Source organism: Lissotriton helveticus, chromosome 9 (assembly GCF_964261635.1).
Source record: "Lissotriton helveticus chromosome 9, aLisHel1.1, whole genome shotgun sequence".
Lineage (NCBI taxonomy): Eukaryota > Metazoa > Chordata > Amphibia > Caudata > Salamandridae > Lissotriton > Lissotriton helveticus.
The window spans coordinates 900,340,132-900,367,964 of record NC_136070.1 but is presented as its reverse complement, the minus strand read 5'-3'; the positions used below and the strand labels follow the sequence as shown (position 1 = coordinate 900,367,964).

Below are 27,833 nucleotides of genomic sequence, written 5' to 3'. Positions count from 1 at the left end.
CCGTGACCCGGTCGGTATCCTCGAAACCTTCGGGGCAGAGCTCGTCCCCTGAGCTATCTGCCGCGGCCCCATAAATCTCTTCGTCGTCTCCTACCTCGTCGACGTATTCAAGGCCTTGACCCACGACTCCGTCGTCGTCTACCGGATCCGCCTCGACCTCCGTCTCGGGTGGGGAGATCTGAAGATGATGACCCTGGTCCTCTTCATCTTGGTCGCCGAAGATGTTTTCCGGATCCGGGGCCGCTTGTCTAGCTTCCATGCGCACCGCGCGCCGAAGCTTGAGAGTCTTCTTAGAGCGGAACTGTGCACAGGCCTTGCACTTGCCGTCGTCGTGGTCAGGCGAAAGGCATTTGTTACAAACGGGGTGTAGATCGATGTGTGGGTACTTGGACCCACAAAGCGGGCAGTATTTAAACGGGCTCCGCTCCATGTCTGAAAAGTTTTGCAGTCGAGTCGCGATGAGAAGGCCTCAAAGTTCGAAAAGCGAAACAAGACTCCGCTTATTCCGGCTCCAAGAGACGGAAGACTCGAGACCGTGCACAGACAATACCGACGCAAAAAGCGAGGCCTTTTGGCCGCTAAAAGTTAGTTTTTTCTCGGTTTCGACAGAGAGACGTCGATACCACATCCGAACCCAATGGCGGAAAAAAACAATCTGGGGATGGAGCCGATGCCCATGCGCACTGTAGTCCAGGGGAGGAGCCACCTATCTCAGGATACTTCGAAGACTCTTCCAGGACAACAATGTGCGATCATCCGGACCCAACACTAGGCGGCGATCTAATGCTAAGATATGAATTTAGCAGCCCACATGCCTCGAACACACCCTTACCCGCATGCCTGCTCAACGGGTTCCACAAGCACCCCCAGGGCCAAAAATGCATTTTTTAAATAATTTCAGCGGAAATTGCGTTGAGATCGCGAATCCTGTCGTAATTTAAAAAAACGCAGTGCCGGCTCCCGCGCTTCATTTTCAAAAAGCCCCCGGGTGGGCCAGATCCTGGGGGCACTGCAAATTAATTAGCTGGGGCCCGCTGGGGCCCCTGGGGACAGCCACCTCCCCGGGGTAATTTTATTATATGCGGGGGCACTGCGGCCCCACGCAGCCCAGGGGACCGCCACCTCCCCGGGGATGAAAAACAAAGGAGTGGGGGGGCTCCGAATCCACCCCCACGCTGCCCCGGGCCCGCCACCTCCCCGGTGCTTTCAAAATAAACCGCGGAGGGCACGTGGCCACCCTGCAGCCCAGGGGACTACCACCTTCCCAGGGCTCTGTAATAAATATTTTAAAATGTGTGGGGGGGGGGCTCGAGCGTCCCCACGCACCCTGGGGACTACCACCTTCCCGGGGCATTCTATATTTAAATTTGGGATTCCGTAGCGGATCCCCAGCCCTGGGGACCCCACATCCCCGGGGCTATTTTTACACAAAAAAAATAAAATTCTGACCATGCCCCAGGGATGGGGTCCTCCTCCCTCAAAGAAATTAGTAATTGGTCATGCCCCAGGAATTGGGGTCCCCGGGGCCAGAACTGGCCCCCGGGTGGGCCAAGTCCGGGGGCATTTTTTTACATGCCCCCGGTACTTGGCCCACCCGGGGGCTAATTAACAACGAAGCGCGGAAACCCGCGCTTCCTTTTTTTATTTTTGCGGCCGGTCCGGCGGATCCTCTGCACATCGCGATGATGAAAAATTTCTTTTTTTTTTTTGGGCCCTTGTGGAACCCCCCAAGCAGGCCTAGGGTGTCAGGGTGTTTCTACCCTTCCCCCTGATCTTGTTTTACGCGTTTGTTTCCCTGGTTTCTTGTGCCTCGGTTCTACCTAGGCACAAGATGGCTGTCAATACTTCCTGGTTTGAAGTGTTGACAGCCAATTAGAATGCAGCTCGTGATTGGCAAGGTGCGCAGATCCTCCATGCCTCTATATATCGATCATTTTATTTTTTTATTTTCTCAGCAACTTCTGAATGGATTTACACCATTTAAGAAAAAGAGTGCTTTCTGATCCAAGCACTACCTTTCTGCCAAATGTGCTGTAATTCCGTTCAGCAGTTCCATCTGTAGCCGTGTCTAAAGTTTCCTATGGGAAATGGATTTTTTCACCTCTTTGTCTTGAATTTCTCAGGAACTACTGAACGGATTTACACGATTTAACAAAAAGAGATATATATATATATATATATATATATATATATATATATATATATATATCTCAACAAAAGTACCTTCTGCTTAAGGACGCCACTCCACGAAAAATAAGTTCACAGAACCCTTTATTTTGTGAAACCAGCTCAGCTTTCCAATTGTTCATTACCTTCCCTGATGCATTTCAAAGCCACAAGCTTCTTTTTTAAAGGGAAAACACCATCTGTCAGCCACAGGTCTGCACAGCACATTCTCCAGCCTTCAATTCGTTTTTTTCTTTTTTTCTCCAATTAACCTCCCCAGAGGCCTCGCCTTATCAGGTGTGTAAATTCGTGTGCATTCTGGGGCTGGAAGTCTTTGTGCTGTGCCCAATTCTTCCCCACCAGTGGGGTCTGTGTATTTGCTTGCAGATAATAATTTTTAAAGCAGTGTTAATTATTCGGTTGTTTTTCAAGCCCTCCAGTGGGCCTCAGAAAGGCGCGCCGGTTCCTTTTACTTATTTTATTTCTCATGCTGCAGACAGGTTAAGTCCAGTCCCAACCATGCAGACCCATCATTTAATGGCGGTGCATCCTTCACGGCGAGGCAGCCGTGTATTTAAATCTCAACAAAAGTACCTTCTGCTTAAGGACGCCACTCCACGAAAAATAAGTTCACAGAACCCTTTATTTTGTGAAACCAGCTCAGCTTTCCAATTGTTCATTACCTTCCCTGATGCATTTCAAAGCCACAAGCTTCTTTTTCAAAGGGAAAACACCATCTGTCAGCCACAGGTCTGCACAGCACATTCTCCAGCCTTCAATTCGTTTTTTTCTTTTTTTCTCCAATTAACCTCCCCAGAGGCCTCGCCTTATCAGGTGTGTAAATTCGTGTGCATTCTGGGGCTGGAAGTCTTTGTGCTGTGCCCAATTCTTCCCCACCAGTGGGGTCTGTGTATTTGCTTGCAGATAATAATTTTTAAAGCAGTGTTAATTATTCGGTTGTTTTTCAAGCCCTCCAGTGGGCCTCAGAAAGGCGCGCCGGTTCCTTTTACTTATTTTATTTCTCATGCTGCAGACAGGTTAAGTCCAGTCCCAACCATGCAGACCCATCATTTAATGGCGGTGCATCCTTCACGGCGAGGGAAGGTAATGAACAATTGGAAAGCTGAGCTGGTTTCACAAAATAAAGGGTTCTGTGAACTTATTTTTCGTGGAGTGGCGTCCTTAAGCAGAAGGTACTTTTGTTGAGATATATATATATATATATATATATGTATATATGACCCAAAATACCCCTCCGATGCCGAGAAGTAAGAGGCCACACGGGGGAATCCTGTTGGGAGCCTCATCAGATGCCTCCAAAAACAAAGCGCTATTCCATCTCCGCCTATAAAACTCCTCCAGCTCTCTCTTATTGGTCGGAGAGCTCCGCCCACAGTTGTTGGCTTGCACACCTTCTGTAGTCTTTGAATCTTGACTACAGTACCCAGAGTTCACTAGTATGGGAAGGCAATGCACGGGGTTAACAAATAGGTTGTTAATGTTCATATCGATAGATTTTATTCCCCAAGTGGGTGCCGTGCAACAATTGTAAAACTTAAAATATAGTTCACCCACCCACTTGGGGAATAACACTTGCGGAACTATGAGGTCCAGGAGGCTTTTGGCACGCCTACAAGGGCGGGACCTGGCAGCTTTATCAGGAGGTCCGCATGAGCCGAGACTTTTGTAGCCAGTGATCAAGGGCGGAGATGCCGCCCGAAATGCGTTTGGCATTTACTTTCATTTGAGGAAGGAGCGGACTCTATTAACTTACCTGCAACAATAAATGGATATAAAACTCCTTTGTGTGCGGCGATTCCATAGGGGCAAACTTGTTGGTTTGATATATATATATATATATATATACATATATATATACATACACACACACACACATACATAGATATACTTTGTTCCTTTCTAGCTTGGCGTGGATGGCACTGTGCTAATCCAATACTTAAAACTTTGGTAGAAAAACAGACATTCAAAGTGAGCAGATTCAGTGTTGCTGGTGTTGTGGGGTGCTCTATATAGGAGCCGCTCTCCCCCTAAATTTGGGAACTTCCCAGAGTTCACTGCTTCCTTTGTTGCACAATTTATGAACAACTCTAAGCCTGAAAGGGTATGGTTTGATATCTATATCTCTCAGCAGTGCAGAGATCATTATCCATCTTTTTTATCTTCTATTGAACACTTGTGTTATTATCCCTGGAACAGCTTTGAAGGCAGGTTGTGACAGGTACAAGGAGCCCGAGCCATTCTTTGACAGCCAGACAGGTAATCTTAAGTGGTGTTTATGGTGTGGTGCCAGTAAGAAAAAGAAAATGATGAACAACCCCACTAACCTGTATGTCATGGCCTCGATGAGGAAAGGCTGGTTCTCTGCCACGGCTCGGCGTCGGGCCTCCTTCACAGCATTATAGACGGCAAACACATCATTACCGTCTACTCGGATTGACAGGATCCCATAGCCAGGACCCCGAGCAGCTAGAAAGCAGAAATAGTGCTTATTTGCACATGTATTTCCTTATCTGTCATTGTCCTCCTAATCCAACTGTATATGACTGTTCTACCCACAATCCCACTCTACCAGTTAGTGCCATTATTCATTTGGACATCGCTTAGGTGCTTTTGACCTTCTTTTGATCGAATATGTGACGTTACAACGCCACATATTTCATCACGGTAGGTAACAACGCGGACGTTACATCGTCCGCGTTGTTACCATACATGGCATTACAACGCAAGTCGTTTCTACGACTTGCACTAGATGGAGCGCTGGACTTAGAAATAGTATAAATTACTATTCCTACTCCAGTTAGCGCAACAGCAGGGAATGTGTTGGACTTAAAATCCAACACATTTCCTGGTGTTGCGCGCCATCTAGCGCAAGTCGTGGAAACAACTTGCAACGTAATGCCATGCGCGGTAACAACGCAGACGATGTAACGTCTGCGTTGTTACCAACGCCGTGGGAGTCACAGCGTTGTAAACGCTGTTTCCCCTTTTTATCCCATAATTAGTGTTCATATCTCTTTCAGTTGTGTTTTGCTTTCTGTGCCTCTTTCATTTGATTTGAAAAGTTACAACAGGTTGACTGCAGACATTCCTTTATAGGAACAACTGTGATAGCACGGGTGGGCTATTGCCAGGAGAGAGGAAACAAGCCCATCAGGATACATACTTCAGTCTTGGTGCCCACCCACCACGTGCTACCATGCATGGTCCTCTGAAAGATCTATGATGACTGACTAGTCTCTACCTAGGGGTTGGTGACTGACGCGGTGCTGAATTTTGACAGCACTGGCTGGTTGGCTTCCAGTCACATCAAGAGGGCCCTGAAAAAAAGAGGAAGGCTTAGCCAAGATATTAGCTGATGGCCCAAGATTTTTCTAGACAGGCTACCAGATTTTTTCTCTCTGAATGCGGCTTGACTAACGAGTCTGGAACAAAATCATTCATTATTTTGAGGCTGAAAGACTTGACAACTTACTCTTAAAAAAATTAACGTCAAATGAAACTAAAAGAACAAAGTAGTGCAGACTTTTTCACTACCGGGGCAGGCAGTGAACCCTGACCTTAAACCAAACATGTGATTATGGGAAGCATTAACACAAACATCTTGGAATGATTCTTAAACCAAAAAGTGATTTAATAGTGGTTTCAAAATGCATGCTACAGAGTGCTCGATATACCAGTATAAGTGTGCATAAAGCTCACGATTTAGGGCTTGATTGCATATTTGTTTTCATTGTGCTTTTATGCACTTTGCACTTCATGATCAAGATAACAGAATACAATAACATAGTAATTGGTAGCTGGAACCATTCTTTTCACATACAGCTGAAGGATGGGCAGAGCAAATAACTGAAGCTCTGACAAAAAGTGGCAAATAAATGGACACAATGCCCCACAGAGAATACCAAGCTGCCTAGACTGGAAGTTTACCAAATACACTGCTTCCTTCATTTCAGTGTGCGCAACTTAGCGTAAATCTAGCCCATATTAGTTTGAGTCTGCAGAACACCTACTGTTTAATGGCGGGTTCCCAATACAGCCATGTGGCCACTTTTTTACCATTTACCTTTTCAGGCCTTTACATTTTGTGCTCCATTGGTACATACCAATGCCATCGCCCCGGTACTGCTCTGAGGTGGGTGTGGAGATGGCGTACCCGTTGTTCCTGCAGAAGAAGATGATGGGGCACTCAAGTGTGGCAGCAAAGTTGAAGCCAGCATGTGCATCCCCTTCGCTGGCTGCCCCCTCGCCAAAGTAGCAGATCACGATGCGGTCAGCATTCTCACGCTTGATGGCGTAGGCCGAGCCAACGGCTGATGATATAGGAGAAAAAAAGCAATGGGCTCAATAAACAGGAAGAACCAACAAGCAAGGTCACTTCTGTGTTCCAAGGGAGATGCAAGATGGTGAAGTAACCACACATTATAGCTGTAAATAAAAATGGCACGGAATAACCAGCAAACACGAGGATTGACCTACATAAAGTGGGACACTTCCAAAGAGGCTGGCATTTCGGAAAGTCAGAAAGGGCTGGATAGACTCATACTCATGTTGGACAAAGGCCTCACATGTGACTGATATGAACCTAGCCCCGACGGCTTTTCAGAGGCACTGGTTTATGGACAAATCTCTTGCTGTGCCTCAGGAAGTCCGTCTCAGATCTAATGGATATAGACTGCGCTCACTGGAACAAAGGAGCTTTGGCCCAGCATCCATGCAACATTTCAAAAGAATACCGAAAGTAAATTGTAAGGGGCTGTGTAAAATTAGAATTCTAAATTCTAAAATCCCAGTATTTTTCTTGGGAGTTAGATCCTCTGCATTACCATCGTGGGTGTGCTGATACCGTCACTTATATAATCTACATTTAGTGGCGGCCAAGTAGCAGGGTCAGGGATGGTGTTGACCTCAGAATAGATAATGGTATGGGTCTTTAGGACAAGATTAAAAAACACTGCAAAAATACAGCCAATAAGGGGAAAGTGTTGAATCAGAAAGGGAGTATGAGATAAGTAATTTAGAGAAAACCATGAAGGTTTAATAAAAATCATTAAGGCACAACATAGAATATAGCTCAGTTAAAACAAATCAACAGTAGGACATAGGAAATCACGTGCCATGAAGGCTCGTGGTAATCGAAATAAATGCAATAATGAGTAAAATCTGCAAAATAATCCAAGTCCAAAATATGCAACAAAACAACAAAGTCAGGCAGCATCCCTAGAAGAAATTAAAAAGATATGTTTCGCCCACAAATTCAAGAGTCTTTTATAATAAATGTCACCATAAAAAGCAATGAAGAACTGCACGGTAAGCATCGGATGACCAAATGTATCCTTTCATCAACAAATCACAGTTCAGAAATATAAAACGTCATTTAAACCCATTATGTTAGCACTAGCCCAATACATGAATAATTGAGCTGCCCCACACGATCTAATGTCATCGGAGGTGCAAGGCCAACGTGTGTCATGTCGCCTCGCCTGACCCTGATGTTGGGACAGGGCAGGCGGAAGGGGAGGGACAGGAAGTGACAGGGGCAAAGGCAGTATGGCGATGGCCCTTAAAGAATAAAGTAAGGTGCCATCAAGCTCCCGAGTTCGAGTCTTCCGTGGGGGTGGGGGGGGGGGGGGGGGCTAGTAGACATTATACTGGCGACGAGGGTGGGATACTATCAACCCACTGCTGCTGCCCCCGCGCTGTGAACGTGCAGCTGGAGAACAGCCTGTTTTCAGCACGCCGAGTCAAAAGAGCGCGAAAACGCGATCAAAATCGCGAGGAGAGCTGTGCGCTGTCCGAGCGCCGTGCCACGAAGACTGGAGCTACGAAGGGGTGAGTCCAAAGTGTTGACTGCCCTTGAGGAAAACAGCAAAGAACTGAAGCCGATATTAAAGGATAGAGATTCACGTCCCCCTCCGGCGGCAATCTTTGAGTCGGGCACCGGGCATAGGACTACATTGGCACTTATCCGGTGGCCATTTTGAAGTCAGGGCAACTTCCAAAAACTTCAAAAACACAGTGAATTCCAGCAAATAAGGCCTTGTCTGGCCTGGAGAGCTTGCAGCTCTGCCCAGAATGTCAGTAGAAGCGGACACCTCACGTCCAGCTGCTATGGGGTCGGCCTGCAACCCCAGCAACCACATCCAATGCTACTTGGAGTGTCATATCTGCACCCGCCAGAACCTCTGGAGCTGACGTCAGGGAACAGCATGGGGCCTAAATGGAAGAGTTGGGCTGAGGATTTTGAGGACTTTATGACGGGGTCTCAAGTACAAGACTCCAAGCAGAAACTGATAGCACTGCGAAACTTGATAGGGAAAGACATTGCACAGATCATCAAAGAATTGCCTACTGCCAGCGCCGCCTCATACGAAGATGTGAAAGGAGCTCTAGATCGGGCTTTCTGCACAAACGAAACTTAAGACTACGACGGTATACGTTCAACCTCGCGTCGCAATTAAAGGACGAACCAATGTGTGGTGTCATTGCTCGCATTTGGCGCCTAGCCCGATACTGTGATTTCGATACATTCAATATAGAAGACGTGCTGCGATTGCGCATTATGAAAGGGTGCCAGTCAGAATCACTCCGCAACCGGTTGTTAAAGAAACACTACACGCTTGAAGAAATAGAGGAACTTACTTGCATCAATGATCAAGCGGAAGACCATGCCAAGAACATGGAAACTAGCAAGTCTGAGAGAAAGGAGCAAGCGTTTCGAATGCAGTCGCACACAGACTTGAAGCGCCGTTCCGACCACCGCAAGCCAGGAAGAACAACACAGACCTTCCGGGCAACGTCTTCGCGCAACGGAACTCGAAGCTGTAGGACAAGCAGACCAGCCTCAAAATGTTACAGTTGCGGACAAGATTATCCCCACTCAGGACAGTGTCCCGCCATAGGACAACAGTGCCACCTCTGTGGAAGAGAAAATCACTTCTAAGTGGCCTGTCAAACACGGCGATCGGAGATAAAGACGACCAAGTCAAGCTCAGAAACTCGCCACCATGCGAGAGCAGTGAAAGGAAGGAAAAGCCGCTCACTCGAGGTCGAGCGTCCGGTCAGCTAGCTCATACAGATCCCAGAGGTCAACGTCCCGGGAATCATCGTCTCCCACACCTGTCTCACAAGACAGCGATGAATATGTATGCATGGTGTCAGACCCTGACAGACTAAAAAAATACCCAAAACTGGACATTCAAATAGTGAGTCATCCCGCCAAGTTTGTACTGGACTCAGGGCGTCTCTGAACTACATATGTGCCCTGGAATACCAAAGCATGAAGCCCCGGCCAAAACTGGAGCCGTCCGAGTCTACACCTGGATGTCCAGGAAACCATTACCATGCCTGGGACGGTTCAGCACGACCCTGACCTATAAGGACCGACAGATCCAAGGCCGACAATCACGTGGTCGAAGGTCCTGACGCAGCGGATTGCCTTCTCAGTCTGCCGACGGCAGAACGCCTCAGGCCTGTCGAACTGCTATATACGGTAGATGATTCCCCGGACATTGTCAACAAGTTCCCAAACCTATTCAAGGGTCTTGGACAACTCAACCAGTTCAAAGTCAAACTACATATCAATGAGCAAATATCACCAATAGTGCAACACCACAGGAAGGTACCGTTTTCATCTGCAGCAAGCAGTAGATGATGGAGTTACAGGACTTGCCGAGGACGGATATCATTGAACGATCCACAGGGCCCACTCCCTGGGTATCACCAGTGGTGGTAGTGCCCAAGAAAGGACAAGACAACAAGGTACGCTTGTGTGTGGACATGCGCGCTCCGATACGGCTATTGAAAGGGAACGACATCCCAGACCTCATATCAGTGATATGATTGCTTGCCTCAATGGAGCAACGGTTTTCTCGAAACTGGACCTCAACAAGGGATATCACCAGCTGGAATTGCATGAGAAGTTCCGCAACTACAACCTTTACGACCCACCAAGGCTGTTCCGTTATAAACGCTTAAACGTAGAAATATCCTCAGCTGCTGAGATATTTCAGGAAGCCATCCGGGAAGTAATTCAAGGCATCCCAAATGCCTTTAACTACAGTGACGATATCCTGGTCTTTGGGGAAAATCAAGCGGAGCACGACAAAGCCTTAGACCGAGTGTGTCACGCATTACTCAATGCCAACCTCACACTCAACCCGGATAAATGTGAATTTACACAAGTCGACATTAAAGTTCTATGGGCATATCTTTTCCAAAGATGGCATGAAACCAGATCCTGAGAAGGTGTCTGCCCTTGCGGACACTCCACAGCCACAAGACATTAGTGACCTTCGTTCATTCCTGGGGTTAGCGAGCTTTTGTGCTTGTTACATTAAAGATTATGCTACCATCAGCTACCCGCTCAGAGAACTCACCCGCCAGGGTCAACAATTCCTGTGGTCACCTGCGTGTGAACGTGCATTCAATAAAATCAAGAAAGACGTGAACACTGCCATCAACTTAGCCTACTTTGACACCAAAAGAAAGACTGAGATCACAGTGGATGCCAGTCCTGTCGGTCTGGGTGCCATCCTTGCACAATACAACAACGAAGCAGACCAACGTCACGTGGTTGCCTATGCGAGCCACAGTCTCACTGACACGGAGAAGGCTTACTCACAACCTGAGAAGGAGAGCCATGCGGTCGTATGGGCCTGTGAGCACTTCCACCTGTTTGTATATGGGAAACACTTTACTCTCATCACAGACCACCAAGCACTTATCACCATATTTGGCAACCCACAGGCGAAGATGCCCCCGCGAATAGAAAGATGGGGCTTACGTTTGCAAGATTACATTTACACCATCGTCCATAAACCTGGAAAGGCGGAAAACCCAGCAGACTACATGTCACGGCACCCACAGTCACACACCTTAGAACGATGCTCTGTAGCAGAAGAGTACATCCACTTTGTCGTTGACAATGAATGATCTCCGGCGGTGCCACTAGAAGCCATTCGTGAAGCATCTATTCAAGATCCCATGATTCAAGATGCCATGGGCCGAATACGTACCAACTCATGGAGACATCTAAGCAACGACCATCACGATACGGATGTTGATACCCAAGAACTTGTTGCGTTCAGACACGTCCAGGAGGAACTGCCCGTCAGCACAGATGGTTTATTGCTGAGAGGAGGGAGGATAGTCATTCCTCAGCGACTGCGACAAGGGATCATCAACTTAGCCCACGAAGGACATAGAGGGATATTAGCCATCAAGAAAGCACTCCGAGAACGTGTCTGGTTTCCCCTACTTGATCAAATGGTGGAAGCCACGCTTAATGACTGCACCTCATGTCAGTTAGTGGGTTGAGACGAACCGCCAGCCCCTCTGCAGATGTCCGAACTACCAGATGGGGTGTGGCAACAAGTAGCTATTGACTTTTTCGGTCTGTTGAAATCAGGCAGATATATCCTTGTCATCATGAACGAATACTCTCGCTTTCCCATCGCGCATCAAGTGTCTTCCACCAAAGCGACTAGTTAACAGAGACAATGGTCCCTAGACAGAAGTTGAATCAGAACACAGTAAATATAGACTAGATAGTGCTATATTTTCTTTGTCCAGCCGGACAGTTTAATTTCTAGTAATCAGAAGTATAAATGTTACGATACAATGTCGTACAAGTGGGACACCAGCCGATGTCCGACTTCCACACTAGGGAAACAGGAACAAAACAAGGTTGTAGGCAAGATAAGGTCATCTGGTTATCATAAATCATAAGCAGATAATCCAACAGAAACACATATGCATGCAAACAGTCATTATTACACTATGCATTTAGTGTTTTGGGTCGACGACGTTTCGAACCATGTCTAGTAAAGACAGAAAACGGTTGCCCGGAGCCACTCGGTAATGGACAATCAGTAACTTTTTTTGTCATTCATACCCTGGCGGAGCTTTAAAAGATTTAACTTAACAGAACTGTGATGCTAGAACTGTTAAGTATGTCACTAGTTGCCAATTTGCCCCATATCTCGTGCAACACCTGGTTCTGGTATTTTACGCAGAAGACAAATTGCATTTTGGGACTTGTAGTTTTTTGTTAAGGAAAGTAATACAAAGTGATGACCCCCTTTCCAGAATATGGCTATAATCATAAGTCTCAGGCTGAACAGGGGCCCCCTTCACCACTTGGGCTACAAGAGCCTGCATTATGCCCGGTTTATGTTCAACACTACCGTATTTTCCGGCTTATAAAACGACTTTTTAACCTTTGAAAATCTTCTCAAAATGAGAATACGTAGAGTATGAGACCTACAGTTTACAGTATGTTTTACAAAAAGAAGTGGAATGTGTGATGATAGACATTTTTGTTAAAGTAATAATGAAATGAACATTTCTGATGAAATATAAGTTATGGAGTCTTATTTTTGTGTGCTTTATTCTGTGATTGAAGTAATACAGGGCAAGTGGGAATTTCTATGATATATTAGTGTCTTATTTAGCCTTTTCCCGAACCTTAAGAGAAGTACTGGGGAGGTCTTATGTGTATTATTCACCCTGTAAGGAACAGAGCTATCACATCCCACAGTTTATGTAGCACGTAACATGAGACGAATAAGCAAACTAATGTACTGCATACCCCCAGAAGAGGAGGGCTGGTGCACTAATAGTATGGCAAAAATTCATAATAGGTTACATTTTTTACTTGTCACAATGATTAATGAGCACAGAAAGATTCAGAATTTTCAGTGTGCTCCACCAGCACCAATACTTAACTGCCTAGAACATTCTACACATTGCAAACCTGTTGGCTGGGCGGTGTGAGCAATAGCAGACCGAGGGCATTCCCGCAGCCCAAAACTGAACCATGGTTACACGACACTCCAGCACAGAATGTTTGTCAGACACCTAAACCAAGGAGGGGCGATGAATTACCTGAAACTGCACTAAAATATCAGTTGGCAATGCCCTACGCGATGTTGAAAAACAGGTTGTCTTCTGCTCACTGTTTCCCAATCTGTGCCTTATATTGTATTGTGTAATTCTAATGTGTATAGCTTGATTTTACCAACTGTGGCATTGAATATGCTACTTACCAGTATGCATCTGTTCTTGGCATGTAGGGCTGCTAACATTCATATCTATAGCATAGATCGCCGCCTAGTGTTGGGTCCGGATGATTGCACATTGTTGTCCTGGAAGAGTCTTCGAAGTATCACGAGATAGGTGGCTCCTCCCCTGGACTACAGTGCGCATGGGCATCGACTCTATCCCCAGATTGTTTTTAGCCATTGTGGCAAAGATGGAGTTTAACAGTGTACGTGATGGCCATGCTAGAGATTAAATGCAAGAAAAGTCTGCAGCCGCTACGGGCGCCGGGGAGGAGGGCGGGCGATATGAATGTTAGCAGCCCTACATGCCAAGAACAGATGCATACTGGTAAGTAGCATATTTAGTTCGATGCATGTGGGCTGCTAAATTCATATCTATAGCATAGAATACATAGCAGTCCCTCCATTAACGGCGGCCGCCCGTGCCAGCTGCAGAAGTCTGAAAAAGTGTTTTAAGAACAGCCTGTCCTACAGCTGCCTGCTGTTTGGAATGCACATCTACACAGTAATGTTTGGTAAACGTATGTGGTGTAGACCAAGTGGCTGCCCTACAAATGTCTTCCAAAGGAATGTTACCCAGGAATGCCATGGAGGCCCCCAACTTGCGTGTGGAGTGTGCTCTGGGGGGACCGTTAAAGTGCGCTTAGCCTTCTGATAGCAAATCTGAATACACTTAATGATCCACCTGGCTATTCCTGCTTTGGAAATGGGGTTGCCTTTATGCTGGGCTGCGAAGGCAACAAAGAGTTGCTGTGTCTTTCTAAAAGGTTGTGTTCTGTCAATGTAGTACATAAGCGCTCTTTTGACATCAAGCGTATGGAGCATCCTTTCTGCTACCGTTTCTGGGTTGGGAAAGAATGCGGGCAGTTCGATGGTTTGATTGACAAGAAACTGCGACACCACCTTAGGGAGAAATTTGGGGTTAGTGCGCAGCACCACCCTGTTTGAACGAATTTGTATAAATGGCTCTTGAATTGTGAGCGCCTGTAGCTCACTAACACGTCTTAGAGACGTGATGGCAATGAGAAAAGCCACCTTCCATGTGAGGAACTGAAGCTCACATGAATGCAGAGGTTCAAACGGGGGACCCATCTGGTGAGTACCACATTGAGGTTCCACACAGGAGCTGGCGGGGTTCTGGGAGGGATGACGCGCTTCAGCCCTTCCAGGAATGCTTTAATGGCAGGCACCCGGAAGACAGAGAGATGCTGCCTGTTTTGGAGATAAGCCGCTATGGCGGATAAGTGTATCCGAATGGAAGCGTATGCTAGATTGCATTTGTAAAGATGCAACAAATAGCAGATGATATTAGGAATGGATGCATCGAGCGGGTCGATAGCGTGCTCTGTACAGTAGATGACAAACCGCTTCCATTTCGCTGCATAGCAAGCTCTGGTAGTGGGCTTCCGAGCCTCCCGAATGATGTCCATGCAGTCAGGGGGCAAATCAAGGTAGCCAAACTCTAAGACCTCAGGAGCCAGATCGCCAGATTGAGCTGCTGCGGATCTGGATGCTGAATGTCGCCACGGTTCTGCGTTAAGAGCCGGGGTGTGAGGTGCAGTCTTTGATGCGGTACCACGGAGAGTTCGAGGAACGTGGTGTACCATGGTTGTCGCGCCCACGTTGGAGCAACTAGGATGAGCGTCAGCGAGTGTTGCTTTAGCTTTCTTGCCACCAGCGGAATGAGAGGCGCTGGGGGAAAAGCGTACGCAAATCTGCCTGACCAGTTCATCCATATCGCATTGCTCTGCGATAGTGGGTGAGGGAACCGGGTGGCAAAGCTTTGGCATTTTGCGTTTTCCCCCGTGGCAAACAGGTCTATCTCTGGATAACCCCACTGCTGGAAGTACGGGCGGAGTACTGATGGATGTAACTCCCACTCGTGCATCTGGTGGCTGTACCTGCTGAGCAGATCCGCCATCTGATTGTCCGTACCCGGGAGGTGTTCCGCCATGAGGAAGATGTTCCTCTGAATGGCCCACTTCCACATGCTCTGAGGCAGATGAGACAACTGTGGAGAGTGCGTACCTCCCTGCTTTTGAATGTAGTACATGGCTGTCATGTTGTCCGTCCGGATCAACACGACTTTGTTGCACAGATGTACTTTGAAGGACTTGAGAGCCATGAAGATTGCCATCAGTTCTAAGTAGTTGATGTGCATCTTCTTTTGTTGCGTTGTCCATAGTCCCTGCACAGTGTAGTGGAGCACACAAGCCCCCCATCCCTGGAGAGACGCGTCCGTTGTTAGTGTAATCTGTGGCACAGGTTCTTGGAACGGTCGGCCCTTGCAAAGGTTGTGTGGATTCCACCAATGCAGAGAGCTGTATGCCCGACCCGTCACCAACACTAGGTCGTTCAACTGTCCCTGAGCCTGTGTCCACTGATGCGCTAAGCATTCTTGGAGCGGACGCATATGCAACCTGGCGTGCGGGACTATGAAGATGCAGGAGGCCATCATGCCTATCAACTGCATGAACACTCTCGCTGGGAGTGAGTGTTGCAGTCTGAACTTTTGGATCAGTGACAGGATGTTGTCGATCCTCGCCGGGTTTGGCGGAGCTGTGGCAGCCAGAGTATTGATTGTAGCGCCCAAATACTGCCGCACATGGGCCGGCTGAAGGTGCGACTTCGGGTAGTTCAGTGTAAATCCTAGACTGTGAAGGAGGTGAATGGTGTGGGACATATCTGTGGCGCACTGCTGGGCTGACTTTGCCTGAACGAGCCAGTCGTCCAGATAAGGGTAGACATGTATACTCTGTCTCCGAAGGTGGGCCGCCACTGTCGCCAGACATTTTGTGAACACTATGGGAGCAGTGGTCACTCCGAAGGGGAGTACTTTGAACTGGTAATGCCGGTTTTGGATGGTGAACCGGAGGTACTTTCTGTGGGATGGGTGGAGTGGTATGTGAAAGTAAGCATCTTTGAGGTCCAAGGTTGCGAGGAAGTCTCCCCGTTGTAACAAGGGAAGAACCTGCTGCAGTGTCAACATGTGGAAGTGTTCTGAAAGAATGAACTGGTTCAAGGGGCGTAGGTCTAGAATCGGTCTGAGTGAGCCGTCCTTCTTTGGGATTAAGAAGTACAGGGAATGAACTCCTGTGCCTTCTTCCTCCACTGGCACGAGCTCTATTGCGCCTTTTTGCAGCATCACCAGAACCTCCTGCTGCAATAAGTGCAAGTGCTCTGCTGACATAGGACGGTGTCTTGGGGGTATGTTTGGTGGAGCGGATGTCAGCTCCAAACAATAGCCGAACTGGATAAGTTTCCTGACCCACCTGTCTGTGGTGATGGACTTCCAGACTGGCAGGAACGGTTGGAGTCTCCCCCGACAGGTGTTGGATGGTCGGGGGGCAGTGACAGGGAGTCACTGTTTGTTGGCGGCAGAGGAACGGGAACTGTTGTTGCCTCTGCCTCTACCCTTGGCACTGTTTCCTCTGTATCCACCTCTGCCCTGCTTGCTGTAGGAGGATTGCGCACCACTTTTATTGAATGGCGTCTGCTGCGACATGTGCCCTCGGTTAACACCTCGATTGCCTGAGCGACGAAAAGTGTTCCCTCTAAATTGTTGTGACTGGAGAGCTCCCATGGACTTGGCAGTCTCGGTATCTTTCTTGATCTTCTCCAGGGTGGTGTCCACCTCTGGACCAAACAACCTGTCTGGATTAACGGGCTGGTTGAGGATAGTAGTCTGCATCTCTGGCTTGAATCCCGAGATGCGGAGCTATGCCTGACGCCTCAACATCACACTAGTGTTGATCGCTGCTGTGTCCGCAACATCTAGCGCACACTTTATAGCAGCGTTGGAGATGAGCTTCCCCTCCTGGATAAGCATTTCAGCTCCCTCTTTAAACTGATCTGGAAGGTGTTGCAACAGCTGCTCTAGGGTGTCATAGTGTGCCCTATCGTATCTGGCCAACAGAGCCTGCGTGTTTGAGATGCGCCAGATGTTGGATCCCTGAGCTGCTACCCTCTTCCCAGATGCCTCCAGCACTTTTGACTCTTTGTCTGGGGGAGGAGCTTCACCCGTGGTTTGGGTGTTTGCCCTCTTGCGGGCATTAGAGACCACCAAAGAGTCCAAAGGCAACTGGCCCCTTATGTAGGTCGGGTCGCCAGGTGCCGGTCTGCATTTCTTCTCAATCCGTGGGTTGACAACCCTTGATCTCGTGGGTTCCTTGAAAATGTCTGCCGCATGCTTAAGGACCCCTTTCAACATTGGGAGAGTCTTGACAGTTTTTTCAGCAGTAGAGAAAGTGTCAAAAAGGAAGTCCACCTCCACAGGGTCAGCATGCATTTCCACTTTATGGTTTGTAGCTGCCCTTTCAATCAAGGCATTAAATGCTGCAGAATCTTCAGTGGGAGACGGCTTGACGTTATAAACCTGAGGATCCTGGACCGCCTGCTGGTCCCCTTGATCACCTGTGTCCATCCATGAGTCCTGGTGCTCATCAGGCTCTGTATGTGCAGGAAAATTGTACTCCTCATCCTGCTCCCCATCATCCCCATCAGAGTATGTGGGTGAAGGTGTGGCACTCCTCCTGGGCTGTGGAAGAATCTGCTCAACCAGAACTGGTCTTTCAAGGGCAGGCTTCTTTCGTTTCAGAGGAATAGTAAACGACTCTAAAGGCTGTGAAGTTATTTTCCTCTTGTATAGCGTGAGTTTCCCGGTGTCGCATCAATGAAATGCTCCGACCGTTCTTCAACCAAAGGGTGTCGATGACCCAAAGTCCCAGCCGGGTGAGTGGACTTCGACACAGTGTCCTTGGGCACCGATCGCGGTGCAAAGGCCTTCGGCGCCACCTTAGGCGGCAACGTGTAGTGGATCGGCGCCGAGGTGGGTTTCGGTGCATCCGCCGTCTTCGGTGCAGAAGTAGTCTTCAGTTCCGATGCCAAAGCCTTGACCTTAAGGCGCTTGAGGGAGTCCGAGACCTGCTTCGTAAAGGAAGCGGACGGTTTCGTCGACCCGACCGATGTCCTTGGTCCGCCCCCAGGGGAAGACCCGAGCGCGGATGACTTGTGTTCGTCCGGCCGAGGCGCAGGAGCACCCTTGACCGGTGCGCTTCGATCACTGTCCACGGGCGCAGACGTCGATGCCGACGGCTTCGGATCGACAGGTTTTCCTTTAGGAGTCACGACCCCAGACCTTGGCTCAGCGCCCTTCACTGACTTTGCCTGTACGGGCCCCTTGGTTGTCGGCGCAACAGACTGTCCCGATGTAGGCTCGACAGCCTTCTTGGATGTCGGCTTGTCCGCCCTGGTTGACACAGGCTGGACGGCCTTCTTCGAGCTTGGATCCTTGACCACCTTCGGCACCTTTGCCTGGTCGACAGCTTTCATCGGCTTGGAGGCCCCCGAAGACGACGGCGTCGATGGTGGAGCAGACGTCTTCGGTTTCGATGGCGTGTCGGCCATCTTTGTTTTTGTCGATACTGATGGTTTCAGTTTCGGTTTCGATTTCAATAATGGCGGCTCCGCGGAGGTCTCCATAGCCGGGCCGGAAGGCGGGGCCGTGGATTGTGGTGTAAGGTCTTGGGTAAGGCCGCGTGGCGATCCCATGACCTGGGCCTTTGTAAGAGTACGAACGGGGCATAGCTCATCCTCCGAGCTATCTTCCATGGTCCCAAATGCTTCTTCGTCGTCCCCTACCTTCGACGATTTCCTCAATGTCGGGACTGTGGACGTCCGCTCCGTAGTCGGACTCGACCTCCATCGGTGTAGGGGAAATCTGCAGGTGACGCACTTGCTCGTCTGCTTCGGGCTCGTCAAAGATGTCCACCGGTGTCAGAGCCGATCGCTGGGCCTCAAGGCGCGCCACGCGCCGAAGCTTGATCGTCTTCTTCGATCGGAATCTTGAACAGGCCATACAGTTGGCCTCGTCGTGGTCCGGCGACAGGCACTTGTTGCACACAGGATGGACGTCAATGTGTGGGTACTTGGATCCACACACGGGACATTTCTTGAACGGACTCCGTTCCATGCCGTCGAAGTCTTGCTGCGTCGACTAGGCCCCGATCACCGAAGAGTCACACGACCCCCCGGATATCCGACTCCACGAGCTGGAAGATATACGGGACCGAACGCGAACAATACCGACGGTGCAAAGAAGTTCAATCACGATTCCGAACAGGAGACGTCGAAATCACACCCGAACCCAATGGCGGAAAAAAACAATCTGGGGATGGAGTCGATGCCCATGCGCACTGTAGTCCAGGGGAGGAGCCACCTATCTCGTGATACTTCGAAGACTCTTCCAGGACAACAATGTGCAATCATCCGGACCCAACACTAGGCGGCGATCTATGCTATAGATATGAATTTAGCAGCCCACATGCCTCGAACCTATGCTTTCCTTGGCACTAAATGTGCACATTTTAGATTCTTGCATGCTCTGCTGAAAACCATTAAGATTATTGACATTTGTGAAGGTTTTTCACTAACATTTCTATGGGATTATCTATACAGTTTCTTATGCTCTTGGTAAGAATTTAACCATGTGATCCATACTAGAAACGTTTCAGATAGGTACTCAAGTATAAACATGAGACAGAGGTTGGTTCGACTAATATAAGACATTGTCCTGGCAAGAAGACGACGATTGTGGACCGGAGGCAATTGGCTCGTTAAACTGGAGTACGTCTTCCAACAGGAAAGTCTACTTAGTGTATAACTTTGTAACACTAGTATTAATAGAAATGCCCTGCGTGTCTTATAATGAAGCCTAAATGCCTTTTGCTGGATGCAGTAATGGTTTAAATGTCCCTCAAAATCATATGAGGTATTAGACAATTAGACAGTTGTTATCGCCCAGCAACAAGAGCAATACAGCAGTCATCACACTACTCATCAGCTACTGACATCAGTGTACCCTGACACCATGTACACAGTGAACCACCCTTGCAGAGAAGCAGCTCCACCTCAAACTCCATCTCACTAAAAACAGTTCTTTTTGCAAATGTTTAATGCCCCTCTCCTCCGCACATATTACCCCTCATACCTTGAAGCACCATGATGCATAATGCAGATACATTTTTCCCTGCAAGACCATTTAGCAGGTCGATTGGCAACACTTTTCATGCAAACAATTTTTCCACATTAGTACAGACTCCTCTTGAGTTTCTCAGTTGGGGACACATTATTGGGTTACAAGGATCTTATAACGGAAGCCTTAACAAAGGGAGCAAATATGCCAGTGGAGAGGGTAGAAGCAACAAGGTATTAAGAAGCTCTTGGGTCTTTATCCCATGAATCAGCTATCAGGAACTGCCCTGCAAAGGATGCAAGTTGGAATCAACGTACTCCAGTGACTGTCCGACTGCCCCTGGGAAATGGCTACAATTGAAGTACATGTAGTTCACACCTGAATGTACAAGAACAGAACATACAGCAGGCCTATCCTCCTTGTAAAGCAGTGCATATTCAGAGTGTAATGTATGGAGAGACTGTGAGACCATGAATTATGAAAATGGAGCATGCGCCAATACTTATTCTGACCAAAGTAACACAAGAGGGATATATAGAGGAGGGCTAATTCGGTCTATGAGTCAATCCCTTTGTCCTAAGAGGTCTTAGAACACATTAAATGTATCACTGCCGTTGGCCTGCTTGCTTTGTAAGGAGGAGTGGCCGGCTTTCCTCCAAGATTTTCTTACAGACAAGAGATTACACACGAATGGACTCCAACTACTTTTTCCACACAAGGCTACTGCATTTTCAATACTTTTTTGCTGTTCAAACAATGAGAAAGTGAGATCTATGTATGTCGTCACATGCAATTCCATTAATCTAGTTTAGAAATCAATGAGGGTAAAATATGTATATTAGCATGTAAAACTATTTATTCTTGAGAGGGTGTACTTTCTTTTATGCACCACTGTATGTTGTTTTGTAGGGGTATTTTATTGTACGTAAAGCGCTCCGATACCCTTCTAGGGCCAAGTTTGCACGATAAAAAACTTTATAAATCGATAAATGATACTGCTTTTGGGGGAAGAGGGATATTGTTTGCCAATGTGCGGTCTTCAGTTTAGAAAGTAGTGGGTAGGAATGAGTGAATCTGGAAATTTGAACAGCACTCACTACATTCCAAAACATGCCAGAGCTAGACAATGGCTCGATTGGAGCAGCAGTGAAAAATGCCACAAACTCCCTTACATACTGTTTCTGAAGGCCATCATTTTAGTTCGAGAACATGCTCTAAAATGGGCCAAACTTTGCAGGATCCATATGCTGTGTCGGGAAGTCTTCTGCATGTCCCTGGAGAGAGTGCTTCCCCTGCCTTATGCTGATCCCCAGGCAAGTCACTTAAAAAATACTGTATGGTTTCTAGATCCCTATCTCATAGAGCATGGCAATCATACATGTCTACTGAGGGTGTTCCTGTGTACATGGATTGAGCCCCTAGAGCTTGGCTCTGAGGTCGAGGGGGCATGTCTAGTGCACCCCTATAGTGCTACTGCCCTCACTACCCAAGCTGTGGTAGACTGACAGTGGTGGCAGCAATAAATCTATAGTGAGGGGGTGGGTCACTAGCAACCCTCCAGTTCAAGTCTGCGCAGTCTATCCCTAGCCTGGGGTCCTTTTGCCTTAGTATACCTGACATGTGTTTGCGAGCCAGTGAGTGTACTGGGGAGGGACAGTGAGTTGAGCCATTGTGTGTAATGCAAGCTGTTCTACTGGGCAACCCAGCTCCCCCTGTGCCCTCCCCGTTTCCTTGGAGAGGCCTGGTGGGCTGGGGTAAACACTCAGTACTTATATGCGGCCCTAACGGTGCTAAGAGGACATGTTCTTCCCTCCTGGTCAGGAGTTAATAAACATTCCTCTTTAGGGAACAGCACGGGAAGGTACAAGGGAAGACAGTAGGACATCCTGTACATGCTTTGGTCATGCATTGAACTCGCCATGAATGGTTTGTGTTTGGAGGTATAAGCAGGATTCAAATGTAGCAGACCGTCTGACTGGATCAGCCGATCTATCAGAGGTCTGGCCTCAGTGGTCAGCTGTTGTTTAAAACTGGTCTATGACTGAAGAGACAGCCCACACCAGGTCCGCCCAAAGGAAGCTAGCCGCGACCCGCTGTGTAAAGGCAAGATAAGACACTTGCTCACTGCGTCTGGAACTTGAGAACGTTTTCTCAATGGCTGATAGATTCTGCTGCAAAGAAATGTGCCAGGACTAGCTGTTTCTGTAAGGCTTGTTGAGCTGGAGCTTTGAACAAGGAAATTGCAGACAAGTGCACAAGGAGGAAAGGAAGCTTGTAGCACATCAAGAGAGACAGAGAAGGAGAAGTTTGATCCCAGCTCTTGAAGATGAGATCGCTTTGCCCAGACACCTCCCCTGCGCTGTGGGAGCCTGTACAAGCAGTCACTAGGGAATACAGGCCAGTGAAATTGCCCCCCCCACCTTTATTTATGCGATATCTGGGGGTATCAGGGTGAACTGGCACTCTGTCCAGCACTACCCTCCTACAGCTAGCTAGTGGCTGCTGGACTAGTGGGATTCCAGTAAACTGTGCCTAGACATCAAGGACCTGTGATCAGATCCCAGATGCCACTAGAGCAGTGTCCTCAATCAGGACCGGAGGGCAGTTCTGTTGCTCTGGGTGGGGGTTAAGGAGCTGATCAAGAACCTTTGACTTCACATCATATGCGGAAACTATTGCCTTTCAATCCAAAGATTGGTATCAAGGCTCTAGCGAATGAGAGCAACCCTGTGCAACATGGTCTCTAAGATACAATGCCAATTGTGAGTCTTCATGTTAACTGTGTTTTTATAGTGCTCGGAGTCTAGGCGGTATAATACTGTTTGGGGCCAGAACTCTGGCCCAAAGAGTTGTATAGACATCCGGTTTTCACTGTTTATCCTAGTTTTCTGTGTAGTATGATTCTCTTGTGTGTATTAAAGTACTTTACTTTTAATGAAAAGTAAAGCACTGACTGGACATTTATTTGATCAGCTGGTAATGCGTTGTGCACTGTACTCTATTCCCAACTCACCTCCTTGAGTAAGCCTTAGGCTGCTCTGTCTAACTACTTTGAGAGAGTCAAGTGCTGGAGAGAAATACTTGGTTTTACAGTTTTGGGTCCACTAGTACTGAGGCCCCAGGACACCATTGGTAACACTCCAGTTGATGCAATTGGAGCGCAGTAACACTGGAGTGTCTTAGCGCCCAGGAATTCAGGTCTAACACCATAGAAGTCACACCACCGTGGATTTGTCTGGATCTCAGATTTCAGAAATGACCACGTTTTACAGGGTTTCTTGGTTGCTGGCTGTTAAAGGGCCCAAACTGTGCAGCCACTCAACAAGGTAAATGAGATGAAATTGGTATTAATCCCTTACTGCTGGCCCATATGTCAAAACATTGACTAAAAGAATCCAAATTTTCTAGATCTTCCTACGGGAATGGGCATGCTTTAGGCCCCAGGGAGGCAGAAAGACTGTGGGGCTTTATGGGTGGGGGTCAGAGGCAATGCCTGGACGGGACACCTCACCCTACCTTTACTTGCCTTTTTTTTTCTTTTCCATGGTGTTGTGTTCTTTTTGTTGACCCTCACCCCAGGGCCACAAATACTGCTGGACCTATACTGGGGTTGGGGCACCATCAGATGCCTGGGCAGGCCATCTTTTTTGATAATTTCTACATGGTATTTGGTTGAGTTTCTGAAAGATGAGGGAGATTGGGAATAGACCCCCTTCACTCTGCCCTCCGGATGGCGAGGGAGGCTGAAAAGCTTTTGGGGCGGTTTTGCGTTTGGTGTGGCATGATGCCAGGGTGGCTCACCCAAATCCCCCTTTTGTATTGCTTTTTCCTGGTGTCTTCTGTCTCAGACTATTGGTGCCATAATGGAGGAACAGGCTTTTTAATGAATGTTTCTGGGGTCTATTGGGGTTTCTGCCCCACTGGGAGGTGGGGGAGTGGAGCCTTAATCCCCAAGTTGCCCCTTTAAAGGCAATAGGTCTTCCATTTGTTTCAAGTTGCTGCTCCTCTCTCCCTTGGAGTCTAGTGGATAAATCCCTTCTCCAGCACTGTGGTCCAATAACAATCCCCAAGCAGTGAGCCACCAGATAGAAGAACTGCTGGAAAGGGGACATTGTGCCCTTCCAGCGGGGACTCTCCACTGCGGATTGGTGCTTGGCACTGTGACATTAGCGTGCTGGGCAAACGGCTTGTCACATTAACCAAAGAAATGTACTTAAGATGCAAGGGAAGTTTTTTTCTCATGTTTCGGATAGAGGAGCTGCCAAGATATCTACTATCTTTAAATGGTCTATGTCCATTTAAACCATACTGAACATGAGCCTAAGAAACAGCATAGGTTTAAGGTCCTATCTTTGGGAGGTGTAACCTTCCATCAACTACAGTAAATGGTCTGGAAGCCACACAAGCGAGGCACCAGTCAAACTAATCATAGAATAAGCTCTGAGGAGTCTAGCCAAGAGTCGCAGGGTGCAACGCATAAAAATGGGAATTATACCACCAGTCAAAGTATATGCTCTGATGACTTCAGAAAGAGCAACAAAGGAGCAACTGTTACATAACCAAGCATTGTATGCCTTTGGAGTCTACCCATGTGAATGGGCAATAAAAGACCTAACTGCTCTTGAGAGTTTACCCAAGAAAGACAAGCAGTAGCCAACAGAAATGGAGAAATGATATAACCGACAACAGTGAGTCCATCCAGGAGTGGCAGGAAGCAACACATATGAATAGTTATTGTCAAGCCAGTCGTAGTAGAATATGCACTTACAGTACACCAAAAGCATATGAAGAGCAGCCAAAATAGAGGAGGATTATACACCAGCCGAGAATATGCTCGGACCGGTCAATCGTGACGGCTATAAAAGGGCACTACAGAACCAGAGAATCTTCCTAGTTAAGTGCTCGACCACGTCTAGCAGAGGAACACGCATTATACAGCCAGCCATAGCATAAGCCTGTAGCTAAGGAGCAGCACAGGAGTAACTCGTGGAATGGGTCACAGTAAATTCTCTTACATATCCACCCTGGAGCAGCAGAGGCACAACCATTAAACAAGTAGCCACAGCGTAAAGGGCTTATTGAAGCTCTGTATCCATCACCTGGAAGAACCAATTTTTTGGGCTATGGATCCAGGTTCACCAATCAACATCCATGTGAAGGTCCAAAAGGCTGAATGTGTGGAAACTGTAGTAAAACTTAGGTTTGAGCTGTTAATTCTCTCTTTCTTGGCACCAGTGTTTGGTACTCTCTGGAGAAAAAGAGCCATGTATCAAGTAGGATCAGAGCAAAGAGGCAGGGACAGTGAAGTGTCTCGACTGGTGCACTGAACCAGCAGGCCATAAGCTTCTTGAATGCTAAACTATTGGTTAATGTGCTTGATGCAGACTTCTGTGCAAACTGCACATTGTCTTTTATCCAAGGATGAACATGGGAGCACGACTAAGTTAGGTAAAAGTAACATCTAATTTTGACCCAAAGAGATAATTTGATTTGTGGTATGACTTGGTATCATGTATGAGGTAACAAATGGGAATGTATTGGAACAACCTGGGATGTCATTAGTGTCAGCACACTCTCTCTAGATATCTGGTCTCCAGTGCTGGCAATCCTCCTTTGCTTGCTCTGTGCACTGGTTAGTAATGTTGTTAGCTCGAAGTCATGGGGATTTAGACATTTGCTGTTACATGCCTCGCTTTCCTAGGAAGTACAAACAATGTAACCAATCAATACACTGTAACAAATCTGCTTTTTTCCATTACCATGTGCCCGTTTCGTGGTCACAATATGAACTCTATCTCAATAAAATCTGCTGCTAATATGACCACTTTCAGTTGTTTCTCTTTAGTGTTTAGCTACCCCATGTCAATTCTTTACTCCTTTTGGTAGCAACGAATTTATTCACATGTATGTTTCAAATAATGACCTTGCCATGGTGTTTCTGGACGCAACAGCAACTTCTACAATACACTCTCCTAAGTTTACAAATAAGCGCATCCATCAGTAAGACACTAATTAAAATATGGTAGAAACAGAATATAAAGTCACCTGCCCACTCGGAATTCTTGAGTGTCTCCATTTAGCTGAGAACCAGGCCATCTCACCTTGTGGGATCTGTGTTGCCAGAGGAGAGGAAATGGTGATAAAGTTGTGGTCCTTGCTGCCATAGTGCACCGGCATCTGGCGACCCTTGCCTGGGTCTGAGACATTGCCGTAGCACTGCGACATGAAGAGGTCAAGAGGGTAGCCACGGTACATCAAGACACCTATGGAAAACAAGACACATAGTCACAATTAAACAGAAACAAGTCCAGGAAACTGCACATAGCTGCAGGGGAAAAGTTGTCCTGGTGGCAACATATTAAATTTGTCACAGTTCAACACGTTTTTAGACTTTGGTGAAGAAAGAACGTCATTGGTAAGCTTCTTTCTGCATATATGTCATACCGCTAATCAAATTACAACTGATGGAAATGTTAAAACAAGATATTATTTACGAGGTTGTGGAGACATATCAAGCCTCCCTGCCTATGTCAGCTCCAAATAAGCACCGAGTTTACTTTCAAGCGTGGTGAGGACAACACAAGAATTAACACACACAATGATTGCAGCAACAAATTATTTAATTTATACACCATTAACAGGAGTGCTTTCTAGAGGCAACTTTAGCTCCAGTTACCTGCTTCTCTGTACTGCCCGAAGACTAAGTCTATGTCATTCAGAGCTGCGGCACTGCCCACATGTGTGCCCTCTTCACCGTAGTTTGTCATGTAGAAGGAGATTCGACCCTGCAAGAAACAAATTAATCAGCACTAGTCTTTAGCAGACTCAACAAACCAATCCTTTACCATAAATAAAAAGTGTACTCCATAGTCTAAGAGGTTTATTGGCCACCATACCATTGCCAGAATTTTACTGTCTTAAGGGTGTTATGTTGATAGTGTGCAATGTGAGAAATATTGACTTGAACCTGAGAGTGCCAAGTTGCGCAGAAAAGTGACTATTGAACCAGCGCTCGCCAATGGTGGTGTCTGTGAGGTAGACAAGTACAATTTATCCCTGTATCAACTTCTGCAACCTCAATAGTGGTGTAGATACAAAGTCCCACTTAAGCACATTAAATCACTAACGTAATAAAGGCCTGTGAATCTCCTTGGTTGACGCTGAATTCCTATATCACCTGGTCATACAGGACCCATCCTCTTACAAAATGACAGTCTTCACAAAGCATTATGGGAATTTGCTCCTCGAGGGGAATGCGGTTTGATCCTGCAGTCAAAGAGTAAGCTTTCAGGAGGATGCTGCTTTACCCTGCATTCAATGAGGGGTCTCCAGGAATAATCTATTTTAAAAAAACTTGATTTAAAGCATTTTTTAAAGGAAACAACAAAACACGGAAGCTGCTGATTCGAACACAATTGTGCATTTATGAAAGTTTGAACTATATCGCAAAAAGTAGAAGTAAAAAGCAAAAAGGGAACCAGGGATCAAATAGTAAGAAGGAGAAAGTGGAGTGGCTGGAAGTGGAGTTCGGAAGGATGGTGTCAGGGGCTAAGTGTATATGAAAGTGTTGTAATCTTCCCCTCCGCCTTTCCCTTTAGAATCTTCCTCCCACC

The 27,833-nt window shown here is 47.3% G+C and overlaps 1 protein-coding gene across 2 annotated transcripts in view; it reads right to left on the bottom strand.

Annotated features, from left to right (window-relative positions):
* Positions 1 to 27,833, bottom strand: part of BCKDHA (branched chain keto acid dehydrogenase E1 subunit alpha) — a 168,521-nt gene that overhangs the window by 65,962 nt on the left and 74,726 nt on the right. For both annotated transcript variants that reach the window (XM_078661062.1, XM_078661063.1), the window contains 4 exons: positions 26,897 to 27,005; positions 26,322 to 26,483; positions 6,291 to 6,497; positions 4,512 to 4,653 (listed from right to left, as the gene is read on the bottom strand). In XM_078661062.1, coding sequence (XP_078517188.1) covers positions 4,512 to 4,653; positions 6,291 to 6,497; positions 26,322 to 26,483; positions 26,897 to 27,005 — 620 coding nt within the window. The remainder of the gene's footprint in view (positions 1 to 4,511; positions 4,654 to 6,290; positions 6,498 to 26,321; positions 26,484 to 26,896; positions 27,006 to 27,833) is intronic.